This window comes from Catharus ustulatus, chromosome 1 (genome assembly GCF_009819885.2).
Source record: "Catharus ustulatus isolate bCatUst1 chromosome 1, bCatUst1.pri.v2, whole genome shotgun sequence".
In the NCBI taxonomy this organism is placed as follows: Eukaryota; Metazoa; Chordata; class Aves; order Passeriformes; family Turdidae; genus Catharus; species Catharus ustulatus.
In genome coordinates this window covers 37,834,566-37,861,452 of record NC_046221.1, presented here as the reverse complement: position 1 = coordinate 37,861,452, position 26,887 = coordinate 37,834,566, and the positions used below count along the sequence as shown (strand labels likewise).

General features: G+C 41.4%; 1 protein-coding gene across 7 annotated transcripts in view; it reads left to right on the top strand.

Moving 5' to 3' along the window:
- The first annotated feature begins 1,616 nt into the window (after positions 1–1,616).
- The window catches only part of SATB1 (SATB homeobox 1), a 91,688-nt gene continuing 66,417 nt past the window's right edge, over positions 1,617–26,887 (top strand). For 2 of the 7 annotated variants that reach the window (XM_033060168.2, XM_033060159.2), the window contains exons 1-2: positions 19,749–20,349; positions 23,181–23,416. In XM_033060168.2, coding sequence (XP_032916059.1) covers positions 23,206–23,416 — 211 coding nt within the window. In that variant the 5' untranslated portion in view covers positions 19,749–20,349; positions 23,181–23,205. The other 5 variants (XM_033060130.2, XM_033060121.2, XM_033060139.2 and 2 more) reach the window with 5 other exon arrangements.

The following is a 26,887-nucleotide window of genomic DNA, read 5'->3' as shown; positions in this document are numbered from 1 at the left end:
TATTAACCTTTGGGCTTGTGTATTCTCAATGGATTAATGATTACTCAATAACTGAGCTACAAGGTTAACTTACTAATAGCAATTAATAGAAGGACATACTGCAGGCTAACTAGGAAAAGCAATCACGTCTCAACTTCTTGTCTTGGTCTTGTTTTGTGCAAAGATGTACGGGAACTGTACCTGTTAGTTCCCAGAACTGAAAGAGAAAATCTGTCTCAAAGTTGAGACAAATGAAAAACGGAGATTGGGTTGACATCCGGGGTCCCCTCTCTCGTCAGTCTCCTAGGGAATAAGGAACAGCCTCAGCTCTCAGGGAAACCTGCGCTCATTGCCAGGGTCATTCTCCAGGAACTCCACTTCCAAATCCTGCATCAGCGAAGAGGGGAAAGGTCTTAAAAACAAAGAAAAAGGAGAGAAAAGTACTTCCCCGAGGAGAAGTTTCACGAATAAAGGCAATTCTCGAACAGTGTTACGGAGGAGCACGTGGTGCCAGGTGAAGCACCGGGCAGCAGCACCAGAGTGATGCGCTGCGGGACTCGGCCCCGCTCCCGGCCCGACGTGGCAGCGGAGCTGCCGGCAGGCACAGGCCTCCGGGGGATGCCTGCCCGCACCCGGGCATCCCCAGCCCGCCGAGGCTGCCAGCGCGGCAGCGGAGCTGCCCTGCCCCAGCCCCCTCAAATCGCGGGTGGCCGTGGGGCGCTGCCTGCCCGCGAGGGGCTGCGCCGGGGCTCCGGGAGGAGCGGCAGGGGGCGGCCAGAGGGCGCGGGGACAGCTGTGGAAATAAAGGAGGGGGGAAGGATGGAGAGAAGGGGGACAGGGGGGCGGGGGCGCGGTGCCGGGGAAGGCAATGTGGGGACAGTGGAGGGTTTCGACCCGAGTTGCGGAGAAAGGGGGGCACGGCAGGCATGGACACACGCACAGCAGCATCCCCCGGCCCTTTCACCAAGTCAGCCCCAGCGTCCCGCGGGGCCGGGAGCCGCCGGAGGGAAGGAGCTGCCGCGCACACACACACACACAGAGACACACAGACACACGCCGCCGCTGCGCTCCAGCCGCCGCTCGGTTCTCCCCCTCCCATCGCCGCCGCGCAGGCAGGAGGCAGCGGGCGCGGAGCCGAGCGAGTGGCGCAGGGCTCGGAGTCCCCCGGCCCCTGTCGGACCGGCCTCCAGCGGCCGCGCTGCCCCGACGGCACCGCCGCCCCCTCCCCGGGGGCAGCGCGCACCTCCCCGCCTGGAGGGGCCGTGCGGGGCGGGGGGAGCGCGGGCAAACACACACACACGCACGCACACACATATACACACACACACACACATATACACACACACACAAGCAGGCACACCCGCACAGACACACGCAGGCAGAGCAGGGCTGCCCCACGCCGGTACCTTGCTGCCCTGGTGTTTTCCGTCCGGGCTCCTCCTTGCTGAGGCAGCTCGGGAGCGGAGCCGAGCGGGCGGGTGCGTGTGCGTGTGTGTGTGTGCGTGCGTGCATGCGTGTGCCTCTGTGTGTGTGTGTGTGTGTGTGTGCGAGAGCGAGCGAGAGAGAGAGACTCTCCCCCCTCCCCCTCCTCCTCCTCGCTCTCCTTCCTTTAAACGCCCACTCCTGATGGGTGAAAAGACAACTTGAACTTCAGTGCAATTAACTTCGCCGGCGCCTCGGAAGCCGGAGGTGTCGCCGGCCTCGCCCGCCGCGCTCCCATGAGTGAGTCGGTCCCGCTCCTTCGGCGTCTCTCCTCGCGGACGGGGGGTGGACAGAGCCGTGCCGGGAGCACCCGCCGCGGCGATTTACCGAGGCCAGCTGTTCCGGCCCGGGAGGGCGGGCGGGAAGGAGGCACGGGGCGGGTGGCTGCGCTCGGCGCTGCCGCTGCCGGAGCCTCCCGGCCGGCACGGGCTCACACCTGCCGCCGCTGCCGGCCTCGCTCCGCTCCGCTCCCTTGCCCGCTGCCGCCTCACCCGCCGCCGGCACGGGGGGCGCGGCGGGAGGTGGGGGTGGGGGCCGAGGGAAAAAGCCACAGAAGTTTGGCAAAGTTCTTCCCCAGCCCCGCGCGCCTCCCGGCAGCGGCGGGCGCGGCGCCCCCGACGGCGCGGGGCGAAGCGGCGGGGCCGGGGGGTCGCGGGCGAAGGGGGATTGGGGGGGTCGCGGGGTGGCGCTTCCGCGGGGGTTGCGCGGGGGCTGCGCGGGGCGAGCGGCGGCGGCGGCGGCTGGCCCAGCCGGGGGCGCGCCCGTGGCGGTGAGTGGCACGTCCCCCCCGCCCGCCCGCCCGCGGCACGACCCGGTGCTGCCGCTGTCACGGGGAGCAGCGCCGGCAGCTCGTCCGTGTGCTCCAGGATTTTCGTTTTGATTTTTCCGCTCCGTCTGCGAACCCGCCACCCGAGGTTTTATCCTCGCCCCTTTGTCGCCGTCTCCGCCGGCTGCCGTGGGGAGCGCTCCTGACAGGCACCTGCCCGACCCGGAGTTTCCCTCTGCCAGTCTCCGGCTTTTTCTGATTGCGGGAGAAACTTCGCTGCAATCTAAGTTCTCTGAAACACTTTGCACCAGCTCCTAAGCTGAAATGAGTTTAAACTGAGGAAAGCTCTCCGCTGGTTTTAGTCAGGGCGTATGAGTGCAGCGCTTCTGCGAAAATAATTCACAAATTCAGATGCAGAGACTCCAGGGCTTGTGATCTGGAGGTGCCCTTTCATTCTGGTCCGTGCTGCTTGGGTGGGAGTTAGCAGCGGCCCCTTATTTCTACTTTATATTATTTTGGTACCGTGCATTCATGTATTTGTCTGCTGTAGTCTGCTGGCAAACATTAGCATTCAAGCTTACATTTTTGACAAATGTGCAGACAGGAATAGCATGAATAGGCATCTTAAATATTAACAACCTAAGCATCTGTTGTGAAACAAATTTAATATATTTACTCTGTTTTTCTCACATTGTTAGGAAAGGTTACAATAAGTGTAAAATTTCAGCTGTAGTTAGCACAAGGAATGCTTGGATATTTCACTATCTCTTCAAGCATTTAGCACAATTACCAGATAGAAATGTGTCAAATCAGGCGCACTATTCAAAAACAACTTGAAACTGTAAGCGTAGAGTGTATAGACATGAATATAGCGTGTTCTCTGCAATTCCTACCTTCTAATTACTCTTCAGCACTATTTGTAGAATTTGAGAATGCTCTTTCCAGTCCCATACTCCTATGTGTTGTTTAATGTGTTTATACATACACACGCTAATTTTCTAATTCACTTTCTATGTGAGATTGTTATTGGTATCGCTTTGCTTTTCAAGTCAAAGCTATGGTTTTGCAAGGAAATGTGAAATAACGTAGAGTAGTTAAAAAAATGAGCAGGCAGAAAATGTAACGTGTTCACATATAAGCATGCGTCGGAACAGATAGTGAACACACATAATAAAGCAATAGAAGAGAAATTAAAATCCTTGGCTAGTATGCTATGTATGCCCACTCTTCAATACAGCTAGTGGCAAAGAAACAACTGACTCCAAGGAATTCCTCTCTCCCTGCAATAAAACTGTTCAGAGTAGAACAAGAGCACAGAAGAGCGAAGCCGCCAAAAAGGCTGTAGAGTTATTTCAGGAATCAGTGCATTCCTTCCCTTTTTCCCACAAGTTCAAATATGTAATAAATAAGTCCTTTGTATGTAAAATAGTTTACTGGAACAAAAAATATTTAAATGAAATGCTTTTTTGTGCATGAATTTTGAAAAACTGGCCATTTCCTTTTTATATTCTTTGTTCTCAGTACTTTAAATAGCAAAGTAACTCTCGCAGTTTCCCCTCTCATGCTATTTTAGCGACTCGTGTGAATCCTAACCTGCTGCTGTGCTCCCGAGAAAGCAGTGTGAAGCAGAGCCGATCTGTAACTCACTGATGGGACACAGTGCTTTGGCAGTATCAGGAGCAGAGAGAGGCTGCCACACTAGCCCCAGCTTGCACAGGAGCAGGGCACCTCTTTGGTTTGCAGCGTAGGCCCAGCAGGTCAGCGGATGAGCACCTGCCCTCTGTGGCTGTGCTTCCCAGGGCAGCGCCAGCCCTGCCTGCAGCCCTGCCAGCATCCCACAGGCACCAAACACCACGTTCAGCCCTGCTGGGGACATGGGCACATCCACCCCTGCAGCACTAAAGCCTCCTTAGAGAGGCTTCTCCCACATTAGATAGAGAGTTTGGGATAGAGAGGGGTTTGCATGTGTGCAATTGCCATTTAGAAGATAATCCGGTGAGGTCTGGTGTTCTTCCTAAAAAAAAAGACCAACAAAAAACCACACCAAATCTTTTAAATGTATCAGCTACTTGATTTTTCAAAGTATTGTCACCTTTTTAATGTCACCTTTTTTTTTTAATCTAAGTATTGTCAGAGGAATTTGAAGTAATTCCTTAGGTTTCCAGCTGTATTTGAAAAAAAAAATTAAGGAGATTACTTTATTAATAAAGTAGTTTGTAATATATAGAAAAATACATTAAAGTAGATTTCTGAAATAAAACTGGAGGAAATACGACTTCTGAAATGTTTTAGTCATATTTCTAGGAACTATGGTATTTTAACATAGACTCTAGTGAAGCATTTTATTGCTGCCTTGTATATAACTGCCATTGCTCTCTCTAGATATATTTAATATATATCCAGTGAAGCCACAAACTTTCCTTCTACAACAGTTTAAACACATCTGGAACATTTTACTTTCTTATAATTTATGTTAATAGATGTAGAGTGCATATACAATCTTCTCAGACATCATTGCTTTTTCCAAAGGGGAATTTTTTTACTTTCAGTCAGGGAATATATTTATAAGAACAAAATAACTCAAAGTATAGGCAATTCTATATATCATTTTATTTTCTGTTATATTGGGTTGATTATATAAAGCTTTCATTTAGAGCGATGGGATGATGAAATTACAGAGGAGTGATTGGCTTTTGTTTTTTCAAATGGTTCAAGTTGAGGGCTGCAAAAATGAATGTTTTTGGTAAAGTTCTTTGAGTGCATAATATTTTTCATAGAATTCTGACAAATTAATTTAATAGAAAAGCCACAAGTCTCTTAGCCAGGTAAAATGGAAGTTCTGTTTTTGCCGTTATAGGCATCAGGCTTCAGTAATCTGCTCCTCTTGTGGAATGAACACTTTCTACTTAAAGCTATCATGCACCTACTGTTTATTTACGCTGCATTAAACTGACAGCACGGCAATCAGAGGAAAAAATATGACTTACTTTCCTGAAGTAAACACCAGTTTATAGGTTAGTGCCTGTATTTATATTCCTGTCGCCACTAAATAATGGCTGTCTCCATTTTAATATCTACCTGTGGTGTTACTCAGGGCAGCTGGCTCTTCCTTGTTTAAAACAAGGGAAAAAGGAAAGGGGGTGATGAGGAAGAGAAAAAAGTTTTGTTATCATTCCACTCTAAGAGGATCTTAATAGAAAAGTGGTTCGGTATTCCTTTCTGTGACAACCCGGAGCCAGTTTTAAAGGCATAGTATTCAGTTTTACTTGGTGTAATTGAATTGCATCTCAAACAGGGAAAACAGAATTCCTTAACAGTATTTGTCTATCCAAGACACTGAAATTGTATATTCAGGCAATGGCAGATTAAGGGCAGAAGCATTTTATTAATAACTGAAAGCACATATGTGTGTGTGATGAAAAATGTTCTGCAAATCTGTCACTATGCAATCAAGTGCATTTTTTAAACTTTAGTTGTCACAAAGTTGCTACTGATTCTAAAAAAAAAAAAACAAAAAAAAAGAAAGAAGTAAAACAGTTTGACGGTTAAAGAGTAACTTACAGACTTACAGTTCTTACTGCCTGTTAATACGGAAATTTTGCAACTTTATAAAGTCAGTGTCAGAAAGCCCTGTTGATGTTACTTTTAATCTTGGAGTAAAGAGTCCAAGTAGCCGGCATTTGAACTGAAGATAACCGCAGTCAGAATAACCCCGGGTTTGCAAAAAGCTTCTCTGCATTTTCTGTTGAAGGATTCCATTAATAAGGTTCACCTGAGAGGTTCATTTCTTCCTCAGATTCTGAAAGTATTATACTTAACACTAAGTTAGCTTGCTGGTCAGTTCCCTTGGCTGTGGTATCATGAACTCTCAACAGCCCTGACCACAACTCATAACTGTTACTTCCAAGAGGATATACTATGATCTTCCCTTCAGAAATGCTGGTGGTTTCGAACATTTGCCATCCTGTGGCATCTAAGTTTACCACAGTTATCACCAACACTTCATTACGTAATGGATATCCATTCTATTGCTTTGCAAATGTCAGCTTTCTAATGGTTTCTACACAGCATTGCTCCCAGTAAGTTTAAGTCTTGATAGAGATTAATTTTAAGGAGACTCGCCAACACTGATCTTGTACATGTGTTCTGATCTGGTCCTTGTGCTCTCTTACCAGTTGTAATCTACTCTTGATTTGTTCTATCTGGTGCAGTGTACTAGGAATGGCATAGTAATAGCAGAGTACAGTTGTAGAGTGTAGTAACATACCTCAGGCACCGTCTGAATTCTAAATATTTCCTTTTAAACTTGCTGAGCCTGACTTTGCTCCCATGCACACCAGTGTGTCACTGCAGAGCTTTGTTTTCACTGTTCCTGTAGAGGATCGGCATTAGGTGTTCGCATGAGCTGAGGGACACACTGTTTGTGCCAGGGTCCACCTTTTCGCTATTTATTTAGAACACCAACGCACAGCAATCTCTTTGGAGATTGATTCCCATGTGAAACACTGTGCATTTGTGTTTGCTGGGATTGGGACTGTAAGATGTGCTTTCACCAGAGTGCAGCCTAGTTGCTGTCTCTGAGCTGCTGTAAAACATTGCTGGTGACACCTCTGCACAGCTGTGGGCTCACAAGAGTTAGCTCTGGCTGCCTTGTGCTTTGCTGTTGTGAACTGCAGGTTAGAGAGGCAGAGGAGCCTGCTGGCCTGCGGATGGGCCCAGTCAACCCAGCTGCACCTGGGTGCAGAACATGAAGATGGGCCACGTCTGCCAGCTGCAATGTCCTTACATAACTTCCAGTGACTATCTGCTCTATCTCTTTCCCGTGGCACATTATGACATGATATGACCTGAGGAGATAAGGGAGGTGCTTTAAACCTCAAGTGCATCTCGTCTTCCCAGTATCCTGCTCTGACAGGATTTATTTGGCCAGCAGCAATCATTTGTGGGTTGTTACACTTGCTGCTCACTAGACAAAGTGGTGATGCACTCAGACCACCTATGCTTGGAGGACTGTCTCGTCATCTTTTCTGGTGTCTGGACTTCTGGTTTCAGCCCTAAAATAAAAGTGTAATTTGTGTTAATAACTGTCCATGCCATGTTTACCATCCTTAATGCTGTAACCCTGATTTTGAAAATGCTCAGCACATAACTTCATATGAAGGAAAAGGAAGCTGCAGCACACTATCCTTTTATAAATGTGGCCTTAATATGCTCCTGGTTTATTTACCCAGCTATAAAATTAGTAATATAGGTGTTTCATAGAACATGAAAGGATTAAGTAATTCTTTATATTTGTAAATCAGTCCTAGAGTGGAAAATATTTTCAGCACAAGTGTCAAGAATTGCTGCTCTGAACTCAAACCCACATGCAAAGGTAGGAGAAAAGTATTTCCTTTTCAGTAAGTGCACTTAGAATATATGTCTGGTCATAATAGCCAGGTAATTAAAAACACTTTCAGTGAAAAGGAAGAAAGTTCTAGATATCATACACACCCTATATTCCTACTTCTATTACATTAAATAAAAGACAGAAAAGAGAGGAGAGGAGAGGAGAGGAGAGAGAGTGGGAGAGAGCGTGCGTGTTTGAAGGCTCTCAGAAGGACCAAAGGCAAAAAATGCAATGGAGAGGAATTCCAGACTGAGTTTTAAAATGTTTATAATCAAAGAATAAATTAATATTTTTCTGGAGAGCAATAATAGAAAGATTTTAAATCATTAGTGCTTTTCATCATAGGTGGGCTTCCTTGATAAAAGTAAGAAGTCTCAAGAATAATTAAAGGCATCTTAAAAATGACAGTTTTAGCTTCTAAGGATTCATTGTAATGTAATAATACTGTATGCTTTTTAGTGTTACTTCTGCACTAGACATTTAATTACAGTCTTTGTGAGACATGTTATCTGTATATTAACCAGTGCATAAAAAGAATGATATTTACTTTTACATACAAGCTCTTGCTTGCCAGCTTTCTTTTTAAGATTATAGATTAAGATCTCCAATCCAGAATGTTCATGACATCAATGAAAACAACTTAATTTGACACAATTTTGGGGAGGAATGGAGCATTTATTGTAATAGTACTGCTTCTCTAGTCACATTTTTTGCAATAGTACCTGAACTGCTGTTTAGCAGTGGGTATTTTTTCCATGCAACGGCCCAAACTCAAGTTTCTTTGCTTGTTCAAATGGTAGATTTTAGAGTATCAAATGTAAAAGCATGTTTAATTTTTATATTGAGGAGTAGGATTAAAAAAAAACTTCTAAGCATAGTATGGTAGGTTTTTCCCAGGTACAGTTTATTGCTGAGAGGATATTTGGAGCTTGCTTTTGCTGTGTCAGATATTGACTATTGTCTGAAACACGTATTAGATAATATAAATTTATGGGTTTCATAGCTTGGTCCACCCATTGCTGTGGAAAAAAAGGTGCATAAAATTAGTTTTTCTTTTGATATGTTTCCAGATTCGCCTAACTGTGAAAAGTGCTCCTCAACACAGTGAACTTTCCACAGTTCCTAGGTTCCACACTGCTGTCGTTGCTGGATGGGGCACAAGGGAAACTGCATCCAGCTGTTTTAAAGCAGAGCTTTTCAGTTGATAATATGTATCATACGTCTTCTTTCAGGTCTTTTTTTTCATTTCTTATCTAGCAGTCCTGTGCAGGAATGGTACGATATAGGTTTTGAGCCCCTGGTTTCAGTATGCTTTGTAAGAAAATCTCACTGTAAAGTCAATCGGTCAAAATCAATCTCTGTCCCATTGACTGTATTTTATTGACTTTTTTTTTCCTTTTTTCTTCACCTGACTCACTGAATACCATAATAATTTTCGTCATTACTGATAAATTTCATTATAATCTCTTCAAAACAATTTTATAGAATGTTTGTATTTGAAACTTAAGATTCCACTACTTTATTTGAGCTGTGAGCCCTACAAGTAACCGACTTCTGCACTGCCGCTTAAAATGACAATTAGGATACTCATAGGTGTAGTTATTCTTTTCTAAGCATTGCAGAAGAATTTTATGGATACCATGCAAGAGAATTGAACCAGTAGAATTTTTTTATATGTTTGGCAGGATGACAGATATGCTGTAAGAAGCATTATACTGTCTGATAAATTGCATTACCAAGCACTATTTCGTATAGGTTCTGTCTCTTTAAAAATGCAGTCTCCTCTATTTGCCCTATTAATTGTTGATATGTTGCCATCCACGAGACAAAAATTAGAGCTGTAATTAAATAATCATGTGATGCTCCTTAGTGCCAGTGAGAGCAAACTCATTTTTCCAGGCCCTGATGGTCACTGATTATTGTATTACTACTGGCTTGCTTTATTTTTTTTTAATGGCTCTATATTGCTGGGTTACCTAACCACTGCCCTTCTTTTCAAAATTAAAGGAATTGAAGAACATTAAGTCACTTAATTGGCCAGTAGTCTATGGGGATACAAAGTACTCATACCTTCTCTGCTTTTTGGTCACTCAATTGTTTCTACTGGGAGAACTACATCAGTGGTGTGGTTGCGTGCCATTTAATTTACACTGGTGTTTTGGCTGGGATGGATGCATATAGGGAATGCCAGGAGAATTACAAAAGGAGCAGGGTATTAAAATTCAGAAATGATTAAAATTGAAATAAAAGGATGCTGCTGCTTTGCCAGTACTCTGGCAGTCATAATGACACATAGAGATTAGTTTCCACCTTCATCTTTTCCTTCTTTCTCATTTCCTCTTGTTTATTGTTGACACATTTTCCTTATGTCTCTGCTTCTCAGCGCTTTTTTTCACTGTTACATATTCCTACTTTTTCTCTTTCCTTAAGCATGGAGAAGCTTACTTAACCTTATTATAACAATAACAGAATAGGTTATTAATATTTAATATGCACATGATTAAAATTTCTCTCTTAAACATAGGTCAGCTCTATTATTAACTGACATGTTATTTTTCATTAAAAAATTTTTATTCTGCCCTTACGGTTTCTCAAACACCCTTTACTTTGGTGGTGATTTAACACATAATGTTTAGAAAACTGTGTTAGGCTAGTGAAAAAAAAGTACTTACCAGTCATGGATAATCAATTATGCATGAATTCAGATATAACAGATGGAAACTGGTGAGTTAAAGTTTCTCTTTAGCTTCGTGATTTTTTTTGTTTTGTTTTTGTGACACCTGTCTCTTATGTATAGATAAACATCTAACATAGCATACTGCTTTTCATGCATCTTTGTATTTTTTGCTTTTTGGGTTTGGGGTTTTTTTGTTTCTTTTTGGTTTTGTTGGTGTGGCATAAACTTATTTTCCCCTGTTTATAACTTACTATTTTTAATTTGTCTGTGAGCATTTCTATATGCCTGCCTTTTCTAGGGCTGAAGTGTCCTGTGATGAAGCAAGCATTTAATCTTCTAGTAAACTACACAATGTAATTTGACCTTAAAATTGTGTCAGCACGATAGTTTAAATTATAGGAGTTCATTTTTGCCTTCAGCTGCTCATGGACTATAGTGTTATGACATTAAAGCAACAGGGTAGACTGCGGCTGGGCATATGTATTCATATATGCACATTCCTGTGATTGTGATACTTATATAGGCGTTCCCTCCAAAGGCATTAATTAAATTTCTTTCAATCACTTGACAATGAAGTAGATTGCTTTACTACTTTTTATTAAAAAGTTAAGTATAGGCTGAGCACAATACTTCTTTTGGTCATGGAAAGATTTTTACAGAACTAAATCAAGCAAAAATGTCAATAAGTCCTTGTGATATGCCCACAGCAATGACCACTTGGTATTAAGTAAATGAAGATCTGAATATGTTTTCTTTTTCTTTTTTATAAAAAAAAATCTAAAAGAGTTTTAAGCTTAGATGTGAGATTAGTTTCTGTGTAGTTCGTTCATGGCAGCATATTGAGCGATTCTTGTATTCGAAGGTGTCCCATATTTGAAAAATATGGGGGATAAGTTGCTTTGGACATTATTTTCTTACAACTGTAATAATTTGGAGCATTTCTTCACCTGGCCCTATCCACTTTGGAAGGGGCACATTTGCAGATGTGGTGCAGAGAGATTCTCCATCTGTATGCCTACAAAGGGAAAATTAATTGCAAGAATGCACTGCATCTTTTATAAGCAGAATATTCCAAAACTTCTAATTTTACCAACATTTGTGAAGGAAAAATCTAATACAGGAAGGAGTTTGTAGTATACACCAGAAGCAAATTACAGAGATTATTTTCCCCACAAATTTTTGTATTTAACACAGGAACTAACTTTTTACACACCTGTTATGGCATTTCCTTCAAGTTTTTTCTGAGTATAAATTACTATCATAAATATTAACAGAATTTCGCCCTAAAAATACCGTATTCTTGTGGGTTTCCAATTGCTGCTCTTCATCTCAGTTTGTTTCCATTGTAGCCACTTAGCAGGAAATCTAGAAACATAGTTGCTTTAAGCAAATACATACCTCAAATGCTTCAATACATTTTTGTTAATTTCTCTTTTGTGTATGTGTGTATATGTTTGTTTTTGTTTTTTGGTGGTTTTGTTGTTTTTTTCTAAACCAGAATAAGTATGTTTAACATTTTGAAGTTATTTGGTTTTGCTTTATGCTGTTTGCATTAAACTAAGCATACTCTGACACATGTATAAATGACCTTTATCTTAGTGACACAGCATATGCTAAACCTTTTTTAGTTAGCAGCTGGTAATATTAACAGGTATCTTGTTCCTTAAAAGAGCTGTGAATATTAATAGCTAATTGCTCCTGAAAAGAACTGAAAAACTCATTCATTTCATCTGTGTTACTGTGGAATCATCTGAGTTCGAGATTGGAAGGAGCCCTAGAAGAAAATGCTAATTTGGCCAAAACCACCAACTTTCAATTTGTTTTACACCAAAACCACACATTTTGCATGCATTTCATGTACAGTGAATATTGACTCCTGTCAAGTTTGGCCGTAATTAGATGCAGAGTTTTACTTAAAAGGTTTTGAACCTTAGAAAAAGGGTAGCAGAATATGTGCAGAGTTCTGAGTTAATAATGAAACTGGAAACAGGACATTTCATGTGGTTTTGTGTTTCATAATGAAAGTTTGACATAGTTCAATTCATCAATCAGTTCTAACCATTTCCTTCGACTTAAAACTCTTCCATGTTTTCAGCTTGTGTCAGTAGATTTTTATTTGTACTATCAAATCAATGACAGAGGTGATTCTTCTGTTGATGAAGAATCCCTGTGTAAGAACTCACTGCAGTTTGAGCTCAACATCTAAGCTCTAGATAATAATACTTAAATAATCCTCCATAGGGCTAAGTACAACAGTTCAGATGTTTTCTGCCATAATGCACAGCTTTGCTTGGACTGTGTGAAATTTATCTTTACCCAGAATTGTTGGATGAAATTTCTGTATTTGTAAAAGCATACTAACTAGGATAGGAGCATAGTGGTTGGAAGTGAGAGAAAATGAGTCACATAATGGAAAAAAATGCAGAAGCAGTCAAAAAATTGCAAACAACATTGAAAAACTCTTTGGAGATAACTTGGTGTAACTTTCCTTTTAACAAGTAAAAATAACAGGAACTATGGCTTTCTATGTCCAGGGATCATGATTTACATACTTTTAAATTAATAGAGGTTCTATTCAGACACATCCCTAAAATAACCAGTTACCAACCGACTCTTGTAGGTAACAATTATATGCCCATTTCATGCCTAGGAGTTATCTAGTGCTATGATGACAAGGGCTTTAACAGGAACTGCTCTTTTTTCATCTCTCAGTGTCCCACATTAAGCATCTTCACATGAAAGACCTAAAAATTGTACCTCTGGGGACAAAGCTGTGAGATTAGTGACCTGCTGAACATACATTTATGACATGGGAAACTTGGCTGATCCTAAGATGCCAACTTTCCTCCTTTCTTCCAGCTGCCTAATTGCATAAAATATTATTATATAAATCTCTATTGCACTTTTTTTGTTTGTTCTTTTTTGTGGAAGTAGTTTGCTATAGTTGCCACATGGAAATTACGAGCATGACTCATCAAGGTCCTAAGCTAGTGTTAAGGATGTAAGAGAACATGGTCTTCAAAATGCTTTTTTTTTAAGTTGAAGCTTTTTATTTGAAGTAGTTCCGAAGTCCACAGTCATAAAACATACTGGCTTATATTAAATAACATATAGAGAGTGTTTGTGGGAATTGATGTCCTACTATACGTAGCAAAAAGTGAACTCAGTTTGTCCACATAGCAGGCAAGAGACTGTGCAACTGCAGAGTAAGATTTATGTGATTAACCATTAATATTGATTGCTGTGATCTTTTATGGAAAGTGGGCAACTCTCTATTACGATTTTAAGCAGCTAAGATTTCTTGTGGCCACCAGGGGTGAAAGACTCACTATTCTCATTAGTGCTCTTGTTCACCCTTCCCTACATCAGGCCAAGCAGATTTGTTGGATTTTACTCCATAATTTTCTTCCAGAATTTTGCCTCTCCATGACTCACCAAGGGGTGAACTGAAATAACTGTAGGGGCCACATCTGCAGAAGTATGTATTTCCTTCAGCTGCACAATCATCTTTGTCAAAATAGACATACAGCTATGAAATAACTTGTACAAAATGGTGCAGTAGTTTGATTAAAAGTAACTTGTTTTATCCAAAATCACATGTTGCATATTCTTATTCAACTCCATTTTAAAAAAAGATTGTGATTGAAGTACATTGCAGATAATATTTGCAGGAGTAAACGAGCCTCGTCACAGAGGCAATCAATAGGGAGATGTCTGTTTGTATATGATTTTACATATCTGCAAGCTAGCTGAGACATCCAGCTAAAAAATGCTGCACCATGGGACACTGTGTAGATATCTGATACTTCCCAGGGGCCTTGGGGTCTGTAAACTAATGAATGCACTACATGTAGCCATATATGTAGGTTTTTCACCTCTGACGAATATGGTAAGGATAATTTACTTCACTTAATATCCAATTAAGTGCAGTTCAATACAGCTGACTATCGTAAGTTAAATATTCATTTTACGTAACTGTTTCAGGACATGGTGTGTGAGAGAACACAAACGAGCAGAAATTGCTCATGCAAAATGTGAGAGGGGACGACAGCTTGTGTGCGATGCCTTTCAGTGCTATGAATTTCATTTCATAGCACTTTTGCTTTTTGACAGGCATCCTATCCAGGCTGGGGCAGGTTGCAGTCAAAAAAATCTAGGTTGGTATGTAACTTTTGAGTTCAGCGTGGGGGATGTCGCAGAATGCTGTGATTCACATTGGTGTGCATTGGATTCTTGGGTCGTATGTAAATTGCGATTGCCGCAGTCAGGTTGGTTGAAGCATTTGAGCGGTGTTAGGCAACTATTGTTGTTCAGGGCAAAGCGAAGGGGAAATTAGTCTGAGGAGACTGAAAAATAAATTTAGTCAGAGGTGTAAAACTTGTAGGGCCATGGGACTGTGTCACAACAGCGGTGATATGCTGAAGTTTGCACAGGTAGATGTGGGAAAGGACTGTGGGGTGCATCCTTGCCCTTCACCCACACTTCTGTCTAACCCACATGGCAAGGAGGCACAAGCCCTACAAGGTGTCCCCCACCTTCCGGCCACCGATGTTTACCTTCACAAAGGCACAGAATGGTACTGCCATTGCCTTGCTGTCCAGCAGGTACCACTGGATGTGCACCCATCAAACCTCAAGTGGGGGAAATGCATTCAAATCCCCACGGAAGAGAATGTCCCAGCAGTTCCACTCCTGCTGCACAGTTCTGCATCACCTCCAGCATGGGACGGTGCTTACAGTTGCCCAAAGGGCTGCAGCATTGTCAGAAATACATGTGTGTAAAAGCCAATCAGCCTGATCTCCCCAAAGAAATCTGATAAAAGAGAATGCACAGCCATGCTGATTTTGCTCTGTTGCCAGGTCATTTCTGTTTGCATTGCACAAGAGCCAAGCCTCAAGATTTGGACCCATATTTCCTAATTTATTTTGAACAAGAAAATGTTGGAATAGAGACCTTAGGAGGCACTGAGGCAGCGTGCCACACTGGAGAATTTGTTTTGCTCTGCAGCTACTGAGATTGCTGCTCGAGAGTTAATTCACCATGGGGTTGAAAATATGCAGCCCAACTTTTTAAATATTTGTCCCATTTCAATATAAGATAGGGCAAAATGCATTTATATATAATAAAAACAGTGCAACAACTTTATTAAGGATTAATAACCTTTATTAAGCATATATTTGCCTTCTGTATGTTGACTAGAAGCTATGAAAAATGTGATGTTACTATTGCCGCATGTTTAAATGATTGCCTGCATATGTATCCATGACAATATCTATTCATCTTCTGTTCTTTATATATGTTTTTATTATAAATATCTTTATTCTAGCTGAACATTTTAATATCAAAGTTGACACAGTGAAGTGCAAATTGGAATAGGTCAAATGAAAATCAGATATCTGTATCTTGAAATATTTCCAAGTAGTTTGGTATTGATAAGAGATATCTGATTGTTGCCTATCTGACAAGACGTAGCAGCCTTCAGTAATTCGTGCTTTCTAGTCAAAGCAAGGGTTTCACGCTCAGCTTTCCAAGTCTGTAGTAAATACTTTACCAGGCATAAGTGGTGTATGGGAATTAGATTAATCCATGTGGTAGGGAGTTTATAAGGTTTAGTGCATATAAGCAATTTCAAGAAGAGAGTTCTTTTCCATAATCATTTATCTCAAGCATAGGAAGCATATGCATGATTATATAATTAACAGAATATTTGTTTGTCAGTGTTTGGTTAGTGTGCGTAATAATATCATTATTAGGCCTTCTGTGCTCCTGTATTATCAGATTGTTATCTCCCTGCTCCTTTAATTCACCATCTCTGCTTTTTAGATTAATCACTTTGCTTTAATCCAAACATTTTGTTGCTTTTTTTATTTTTTTACCATGAGCAGAATGATTTGTGAACAGCAATGTGAAAGTTATTTTAGAAGATTTTAATCTTTTGTTGTTGTTATTTGTTTTTGTTACTGTCATATCTGCTAATCATTTTTATAAGGTGGTATTTTAGTCCCAAATCTTGTTCCAGATCATATTTGCTCTATTCTAATCAGCTCTGCATCTTTTAAATTATCTTCAATATCCTTTTCCTCCATCATGCTGCAGGCAGCATACTGCCAGCTGAAACTCTCATATCCTTCATGATTTTCTTCTTTAGTGACCAGTCTTGCCTACTACTTATGTTTACCTTATCAGGCTTTTCTGAAAATGTTGAAAAAATATGACATTTATATTTTCCATTGTGGCCACAAAGTTTGAATTCAACTAGTTAACAGTTTTCCTCCAAGTATTCAAATGTATTGGGAAATATATATATATATTATATATAGATATATGTAGATAACTAATTTTTTTTCAAGAGGGACTGATTGATACTGTCTCTTGTTGAAAAAGGATTGGTTTCTAAACAAACAACCCGCTAGACAGTTACCCCTTGATCATCTGTTATGGAAGATATCATCTACATTTTCCCTTGTTTTTCTTTGTGAAACATGTTTCTTTGGTTTTGGGGTTTTGGTTTTTATTTTTCCTTTTCAACAGTCTCTCAGTAATGATTTTAGTAACCCTTTTCAAGATACACAACATAGGTACAACTTTTCATGTTTCATACATATGCCACCTCCACTTGCTCTGGTTTGAATAATACTATTATGTAACAGGGTATTCATTTTCCAACCTTGCATTTCTTTGCTTCTGAGATTATAATCTATTTTATGCACTGCAGAATATGATAAATATTTCATGCATTTTGCCCTATTACCATTTTCTTTTTCTTGCATGTCCTATATGCTGTTTGTGCTTATTTTAGTAAACATCAATGTGATTCTTTACCTTGTCTTGATGTATTCCTCTTCTTTAATAATAATATATGCATAGTGCAAAATTTTCTCTTTATAGATTTAATGATTTGCCCTTTCTGTGTTCAGAGGCCATACTATTTTATGTATTACAGGACTGAAATCAGCCTTCTCACTCACTTACTTTTGCTGCTGCCTCATGTTTGTATTGCTTTTGTTGTTTTGTTGTTTGTTGTTTTAAAGTTGCTGCCCTAGACATTTTGGTTATATACCTGTCTGTGGAGTAATTCATGTTTTCTTTGGTCGATGATGCAACTTTCCCTTCAGACATTGTCTATTCCAACACTACGCATTTTATCAATAAAGAAGTTTAATTTTTCTCTTATCTCGCAGCTTGTACAAACTTGTTGCTTTCAAGTTTGGCTAGTTGGGTTACTTTCTTCCAAGTGCATGATGGGAAAAAGCTATGTCAGTCTCGCAGTTACTTATTTTGTCAATACTTTACCACCTTTTGGCTTTCACCTTTCGGGGGTGGCTTTCGGTCCCACGCTGCGGACTCGACGCAGGGGCAGTTTTGTGGCGTGGGGATGTGGCATCTCGCCGTCCCGAGCCCGGAGCGACGTATCGCTCTCTGTGCTGCAGCTTGCTCTGGCTGGTCGCGGCGCCCACCGGAGCCGCGGTGGATGGTGCCTTCCGCGGAACGGGGCCGGTTTCACTCAGCCTCGGCCGCCTTTCAGAACCCTGGCCGGTGCTTTTCTTTCACCCCTGTCGGTACCGACGGCAAGGAGAGGGAAGGAGAAACTTCCTTCCCGCACGCGGGCCGCTGACTCCCCGGGGCGGCCCCCGCGGCGCGCCCCCACCTGCGGGGCCGGGGCGGCCGCCGTGCACCTGCCCGGCGCGGCCCGCGCAGGCTCCGCGCCGAGGGGCGGAGGCTGCGCTAGCGCGGCGCACCCGGCAGCGCCGGCAGGATATTGTTCAGCCTTCACCCCCGCCCCTCTTCCTCCTCCTCCTGCTGCTGGTGCTGTGGCCCTGTCCTCCGGCTCGCCCCCTCCGCCGCAGGCCCCATCTGCCGGGGGGGGCGCGGGGCGGCGCGGAGCGGGGCGGCGCGGAGCGGGCATTGTGCGCGGCGCAGGCAGGGCCGCCTCACCCGCACCCAGCGAGCTGCAAATTCGTGCGCGCCCGGAAGCCGCACGCCTTCTTCCCCCGGCCCCCCCGCTCACCTACCGCCGCTGGCGGCCGCCCCCCCGGCCCGGCCCGGCCCGGCCCGGCGCCCCCTCCCCGCTCCTCGCTTCGGTCCCCCTCTGCCACCGCACTTCTGCCAACCCCCCTTCCCCTTGCCCGGCCTCCCCTCCCCCACGCCTCTCTCCTTCACCACCGCCTCCTCATCCTCCTCCTCCTCTGCCACTTTCTCTCTCTCTCCCAGGACGCGTCGGATGATCCGGGGCCGCTGGGGAAGGGCTCCGGGCAGCAGCAGGGAGGCTGCGTCCTCCTCCCGTCTCTGGCTGTGAAAAAAAAAAAAAAAAAAAAAAAAAAGCCAGTGGCCTCGGTGTTATTTTGTATTAAAATGAGGAGGAGGAAGAAGAAGCAGCGGCAGCAGCAGCAGCGAGCGGTAGCGGAGAGGAGGAGAGGAGGCTGTGAGCAGGGGACGGCGGCGGCAGCAGCAGGAGGAGGAGGAGTAGTGATGAGTCAACTAATAATTTAATGGGGACAGAAACAGAGAGGGAGAGAGCGAGAGGAGGGGGGGGAGCAGAGCAGAGCGAGGCAGCTCCGTCCGGGGACACACACACATATCCATGTAACATCCAGCAACAACCACCAAACCGGCCTAAATAACAACCATACCCAGCCAGCCAGGGGAAACGAGAATTAAAAAAAAAAAAAAAAAAAAAAAAAAAAAGAGAGAGACGAAATACAAAGCCTACCATTATTATTCTTTTTCAATTGTTACTGGGTTTTTTTGCTGGCTTGGTTTTTGTTGTTGTTGGCTTTTTGCAACCTATTTTATATTTTTTTTACCCCTTCTGCCAGTAACTCTTCTCGGAGTTCCCAGATTTTCTTTTTTTTTTTTTTTCCTTTGCAGAAGCACAACTAGGTTTTTTTGTTGTTGGTTTTCTTTTTTTCCTTTTTTTCCCTTTTTCTTTCTTTCTTTTTTTCCTAATAGGATCGGGGTTTTTTTTAAATTATAATTTCTCCCTGTGTTGGACTCGGAGGGAGTGAAACCTCGTCACTTTTTTGTAGTGGTGGTGGTGTGCCTTGTTGTGTGTTTCCTTCCTCCCCTCTGTTCTTTTTCTCTCTCCCCTCCTCTCTCGCTCCCTCTCTCCCCCCGTCACTCGCACAACAGCCCCCGGTAAATGAGAGGAGACAGGTCCTCTCTGCCTTTTTTTTTTTCTTTTCTTTTTTTTTTTTTTTTTTTTTTTTTTCCCTCCCCGGACCGCAAAGGCGAGATTAAAAGTGGCATTTTAGTGCCTTTTCCTGCAATTTTCTCTCCACTTTTTTTTTTTTTTTTTTTTTCTTTTTATCTCCAGTAGCGATCTCTGGGGCTGAGGTTTCCGCAGAAAGTTTGGGGGCTATTACGGTGTATATTTTTGCGGAGGGGGAGGGGAGCGGGCTCCTTCTGTGTGTGCTGCTCCTCTGGGTGCCTATTGGAGAATAATAGTGTAAGTGACAACCTAGAAGTAGACTTTCTGCTCTTCACACTGGATAGAAAAGCTGTCTTTTTTTTTCCTTTGCTTTTTTTTTTTTTTAATAACCCCTTTTCTCACTTGATCCTTTATGCATTTGTTTTATTTTTGAAAGGATAGCTAGACTTAAATCACCCTCCACCTTAATTTAAACCTGCTACTTATTTTTAAATTCTTCTTATTATTATTATTAATTCCTCGTTTTGAGCGTTACACTTGTCTGATCAATTTGATCTGCAGCTCTGTCTTCCGTTGCTAAACCTCGAAAACTGGCTCTCTCAAAAGATATTTAATCTCTATTTTTTTGTCCATTGCCATTTTTGCTCATGGCTACTCTGTTTCTCGCTATCTGTTTTTGCCCCTCCCCGCCTAGAGGAAAATAGCAACAAGAAAAAAAAAAAAAGAAAAAAAATAAGAGAATATTAGGGGAAGTAGTCCTCAGGTCTGCTGCACCCCCCCCCCCCCCCCTTTCAGAAAAGGGGGGGACCTAAAAACATCAGTCTTGAACTTCTTCCTCTTCAAGAGCTCGGGCTGCAAAGGAAACCTCCTTTGTTTTTGTTATTTATATGCTGTCAAGTTTTGAAGTGGTGAGTTTCGGGTCGGTTTTGCTAATTTCACTCAGAAAACTGCAGTGTTTCTGTTTCTAGATAAGTACTTTGCTTCTTTGTCTCTTTAAAAGGTCACAGGGAAAGCTTGGCCTGGATTGTGAGAGCCATATGGAACGGATAAGTGCGGAGCCTCTCTCAAATGTGATTATGGGTTTTTATGGGGGAGGGAGGGAAGAGGAGGGGAAAGGCATGGGGAGGGGGCTGATTCAGGAGGAGAGAAAGAAATAATATAATACCGGCAGCGTTACATCGCGACAAAAGGAGATACGGCACCGGCTCTCATTCAGAAATTGCGCGGTGTGCCTGTACGTGTACGCTGGCTCCGGGAAACTGTGCCTTGAAATCGTGCTCTTCTCTCACTGATCTGTGATGAAAACTTGTAGTTGTGAAAGATGCCTAAATGCGAAACCCGGGGAAACTCCTGGCCTGGAACCGGCGGAGATGATAGGTCTTTCCTGCCACCCTCTCCCTGGGCAGGCCATGCTGGTTGTTGCTCATCACTATTCCAAACTGAGGTTTCAGTGAACTTTAGCCTTGGGCATGGAGTTTAAATGAGTAAATTAGGTGTTTTATGTGCATGTAATTTTGCTTTGTAACATAAAGCTTTTTACAAGATGACTAAGCGGTGAAAGGATGCCGATGGGTGGGTATTCTCAGGCCAAGCGAAAATGACCCATTTGGTGTTTTGGTTGCAGTCAGTGTATTAACTAAGTGCCGATCTATCACTTTTATTCACTGTACATGATGTAGTGCGATTCTGACTCATGATGACTAGATACTTTTTGTAGCAAAGAACCTTCGTGCCTTAGAGTACTTCTGAAGTTGCCAAAAGTGATGAGAAATTTCTCTTTCAAAGCTTTTTTGTGTGTGTTTTCTTTTACTCTTCCCCCCCACACCCCTTTTTTTTTTTTCTTTTTTTTTTCTTTTTTTTTGGTGAATCCTCTTTTTCTTGAGATAGACCAGTCTCAGAATAGCAGCCCTATGTGATGTTAGCATTGTTAGAAACATCGGAAGATGTTAACAGTTTCAGTCTGTAATTCTTTGCTTAGGTTACACTTAGCACAGTTTAAAAAATTCTTTTTGAAAAGTGGCTAAAATAGGCATATTTACTGCTAATGAGACACATGACCTAAAACAGATGGGATAAAGATGAATGGTGAACCTTAGCCTGTCACCTAATAGCATAGGGAAAAATAACGATTGTCTGAACTTCATCTATTTGGTTGCATTCTTGAGGTTGCTTGTAAAGGTTTGAATTAATACAGTGCCTCTGTCTGCACCGTATCGGGAAAAACAGCGTGATGTTCAAACAAGAAAAAAATATTCTACAAAATTATCATTGGCATGTATACTAGTGACATAGAAGTGTATGTATATAAGGATTCCAAGATATTTAGGTTCTAATAACTTTGCTATGAAATGTGCAGAAAATATATTGAATTACTAGGCAACTGAAAGAAAGTAGCAATTATCCGATTCACACCAGTCTTTCTAAATATTACTTCCCCAGTATTAGTATTTGTATTTGCTAATGTAAATACTGGTTCGAAGATTAATGTTTGTTGACCTGTCCTTAGTGCTTATATTATTTTTGTGTATATATATATAAAACATAATTGTCTGTGTAGTTATACCTTTCCCTGTCAGGGAAAGGTAGGCAAAATACCTAACAATCACAAGAGTATTGATTAGTGAAATCATAACCAGAAAGATGCCTTTGCTGTCAGCAAGGTTTTTTAATATAGTTTGCAAAACAGGTTCTGATGAGTGGCAAAAGTCCTTAGAACTTACTCTGTTATGTTGTAGGTTTGAGAGATTTTTAGTGATTTAACTGTAATTGTTATTCATGGACAGAGATTTCAAAAGTTTATAGAAAGGGAATTACAAGCATGCTTATATATATACCTTTTCTTAATTTGCTATTGAAATTCTGCTTTTTTGGTTTCATATAGGTGTGTCAGCATCACCCAGGTTTAGGAGCTTTTTATATTTAAGGGCATCAAAATTACTGTAGAAATTGTAGAGGATTTTTCCCTAGCTTTATGTTTGGTGAGAAACTATTGTTATTTATCTTCATTGAATAAACTACTCTGTTTAACACTTGAAGCTTAGTATCTGAAAAATTACATATTTTGAACCTTCCAAAAGTTGATAAACTCTGTATAATATTGGTTAGGAAACTCAAAAGCAACCATCTCTGCTCTCTGAAGTTAAATGTAAAATTCTTTTCTAACTTCTGTTTTTAAGGGGGAAAGCAATTGTAAAGGGACAATAGTCTACATCTCTAATAAATCTGTTGCTCCTTCAACTAAAGTTTTAGCAATCTCTCTAATGTGGTTCATCCATTTTATAATCAAATAGATCAAGAAATTTTTCATCAGAATCTTTCTCTCCCTCCACAAAAAAAACATCCGCGATAAATAACAAACCTTTCTGTGAGATTTGTAACAATAGCTGTCTTGGAGCACACACCTTGACAATCATCATCACTTATATGAGTTTTAGACTCTCGGTTTTAGTAGAATATCTCCAAAGATTTTTTTTTTTTAACTTTTTTTAGGAGGTACTCTGGTTGACTTTTAAGAAAAGCATTCCAGTAGATTATGGTACAATCTCTCTATAAACTGGGGTATGAGGTAATTTTTGAAGAATAAGTTTGTTTCTTTTAAAAAAGGCATTTCTTTCTAGTTACCTTTTCTTCTTTATAAACGTATGATACATATATATCTGTCTCTGTACATGTGCAGGCTGTGTACGTATACATATGCGCACACGTGTACAACATATATTTTTTTTTTTAATCATGGCAGGTGATCTTTAGAGGCGGGACTGAGTATGGATCATTTGAACGAGGCAACTCAGGGGAAAGAACATTCAGAAATGTCTAACAATGTAAGCGATCCGAAGGGTCCACCAGCCAAAATTGCGCGCTTGGAACAGAATGGGAGCCCATTAGGAAGAGGAAGACTTGGAAGTACAGGAACTAAAATGCAAGGAGTGCCTTTAAAACACTCTGGACACCTGATGAAAACTAATATTAGAAAAGGTAACACTTTTGATAATTCTACATTAGAAAAATATGATTTATAGTATTTGGGGGGGAAGCATACTTTTTACTCTACTTCATTTATATTTCGGGATTAAAATCTCCCTTCTAAAATACTATATATTCCCAATTCTGATATAAATCACATTTGGGAAATCTAAGGTTCATTCTTGGGTGGAGCATCTTGCTTTTCAGGGTGGAGTCTGATTTTTGTTAAGGTAAAGGCTAGCTGCTCTGATTAAAGCAAATTCTTACATTATAATGTAAGTAATTTGGTTCATTAATTCTTTGAGTGAGCGCTGGGCGAAGAAATGCAAAAATATGTAAGAGTAAATACTGAACCCCCAAAACAAATTCTCGCCTTTCCTCCTAATGATGGTCCTAAGATTGGAAGCGCAGCAGAATTTCCATAGCAGTTGAAAGTTGGTTTAAAGGAGAGAGTGTAAATCTTTAGGTATCACATTGGAAAAGTCATTTATGATGTCAATCTTCGCAGTTTATTTTCTTAAGTACAATTCATTATTGAACAATGAACAACTTGGGTGTCATATTTTTCAGTGGCTGGTTTGCTGTAATTAGACATTTGCACAAGGAAAAGGCACATTTAGAATCACTGATGTTTGTATATGGATGGCTTTTGTTTGCATTGAAAATACTTTTAATGGACAATAATATACAAATTTTACTTATCAAAATTTGTAAGTCTTTTTGACCATGTCATGCAGGCTTGCTAATTTAAATCAAAACATGCTGTATGTAATTTGGCATATATCTTGAAACAGCCTCTACTTTTCCTAGTATAACCAGTTATGTTTATAATCCAGATTTTTCTTGTATTTGCTAAGCAAAGTGCAAAATGCAACCAAGACTATTAAAACGCACAAAGTTAGAAGGCAGAGGAATTTCATTGTTTCTGATGCATAACATTTATCGTACAATCATTTATTTTTTCCTCGGTTTGGCGAAAACAAAGAATATATTGATCCTGAAATGAACAGACACAGCAGTCCGTATTGTTAGATCTTTATCTATTAAAAATGGAAAAACAGCACTTCAGCAAATTCTTTGGCCTCTGCTCATGATTACCCTATTTATTGATTGTTTGCCAAGAATGTATGCATCTTAAGAAAGCCAGGGTAAGAGCATTAAAAATATAATTTATTATGGCTTTTCAAGCAGAGTGCATTAACATTGTACAGTGAAGCAGTGGGGCTGTATAAAAAGGACTTTCTGACGCCTGCAAACATATAAGTTCCATAAATTCCTAAATAGGAGATTTCAGCTGTCTCTGGTATTATGTGATATTTGCACAGCAAACTTTAATGCCAGGACAGTTTTAGACAAGGATTCTACAGACTTCACTGCTCCTTATGGCAGACGTGCTGTTTACACAGACTCGTAAACCTTCAGCAAAAGCTCTAACCCTGCCTTCAGGTTTAAATCATGCTATATTTTTAGCAGGGAGCACTGACCAACGCTCTCCCCTTTAATACTAGAAGGTTATGAAGTTGCTGCACTTGGAGGTCTTGCCAAGTACTAGCAGGAGTGATCAGCCAGCTGAGATTGTGCTCTCCTGTACAACATTTTTCACATTAACAGAAGGACACTAGTGACAGTTTGCTAAAAGATTTAGTGGCTTGATTTGTAGTCAGATGATACCTGTGTCGCACTACCGGGATCCACCTCTGTTAATCCATGCTGTGCCTCAAAATTTGGCCAGGAGGCTCTCCTGTGTTGTTTAAAGTACCACATTTCCCAAAATGCTGCAACTGAGGAAACCATGTACCTGGCATAAAGGGTGCTGGTAAGCAGCGAAGTACCTGTATGTTGTGTCTGATCATAGCTTAATTTGTAGGAGCTGATAAGGGGAAAACAAATATGTTTTAGCTGGTTTTGGATGTATCTGCACTGTTTGTTAGAATAAAGCTTTGCTTGCACTTTATCTTCAGGAATTACTGGTGAAACTGCTTATGAATTTTGAGCCCTTACTCTGAGTCAGATGGTAGTAGGTGAAACATCGATTGTGAGAGCCTGGAAGGGAGAAAAAACCCAAAAAACAAACCACCACCTTTTTGCAGATGTATCGTGTGTGTCCACAGCTTATTTAAAACCAGTGAAGTAAACATTGCTTTGCATGTACTGCTTTGCATGTACTGCTTTTGCTTTGGTCTTCTCTCCCTCCCTGGCTAGTCTCACTCAGATTACAAAAAAAAAACCAGGAAAAAAAAGCTCCTTCCTGCACTACGTAAATATTGGCAAGCTTTTGCTCTTGTCTTTCAGTCTTTCATACTGAGCCTACTGGGCAAACTGGAGTGAGTTTTTGAGCTTTATCCTTGCAAGCCTGAAGGGGTTTGTTTGCCAGAGATTGGCTCTCTGGTGAACAGATGTAGTTTAAATATACGTGCTTAAGAGGTATCTTTTTTATCATGATTTCTTACTATACATTAGAACACAAATCAGCAGATGTGGTCTTTCTCTATTGTCAAGAGTAAAGCTTCCTTTTAGACTACAGCATGTCTGATGCACCTTAGCAGATTAGGAGGTTTGCGTAAGTCTAGAGGGCAGTGGTTATAGAGGCATTAACATTGTAGGACTAATTGGAGTTCTTGGGTGCCCTGTTAAAATAACCCTTGTCATCATTTATGCTAAAGATGATACCCCTCTGGCAGGCTGCCATAAGACAGTTCTGTACATCTCTTTTTAACCCTTCTGCTTTCTGTCGTTAAGAGATCATAACCTGTGCTGCTGGGGACAGCGGGACAGGATTGGAGCTTAAAACCACAGGGTCAGTGTGTCATGCATGTCCATCTGGGAGACTGGGAGGGATTTTCATAAAGTCCGGGAATCTGACTGCTGGGAGAGACTTTGTCCCTAAAACAGCTTGAGTCGTTTGTTACTTCTCTCTCTGTCATCAAAACGGAGGAAAAAATAAAATAAAATATTTTTATTTGAAAAAGACAAAAGGAAAGATAAAAGGTTATTTACTTAATAATATTCTGTGCAGTGTATGGAAGGGTTTGCCATATGATGCTAAAAAACTGGAAATTAGTAATTAACTTTCAGGCATACCAAAATAGCGTTGTGGGATGTAAAGTGCGGGAGACATCAACAACAAAAATAAACCTGAACTGCAGGTACACTTCTTAAAGCAGCATTGAAATCATTATTTGTTCCTTAAAGATGCAAGTGAAAGTAGTGCTCAAGTGCACTCAGTGAATGAAGCACGAATTAGTGTTAACTTTTGCCTTGTTTCGTTGTGTACTCTTTCAGAGTGAATATATAACACACAAGGTGATTTGTTGTTGATGTTGAAAGCAATTAAATATTTTTGGCAGGACTAAGAAAGTTTTAATGTTAACAAACAAAATTATGTGGCTGGTACTAAAATGGCTCACAGTGAAGACATCTGCAGTATGTATTTAGGTTCTCATGCTGCCTGCTACTCACAACAAATCAGGCAGGACAGAGAGA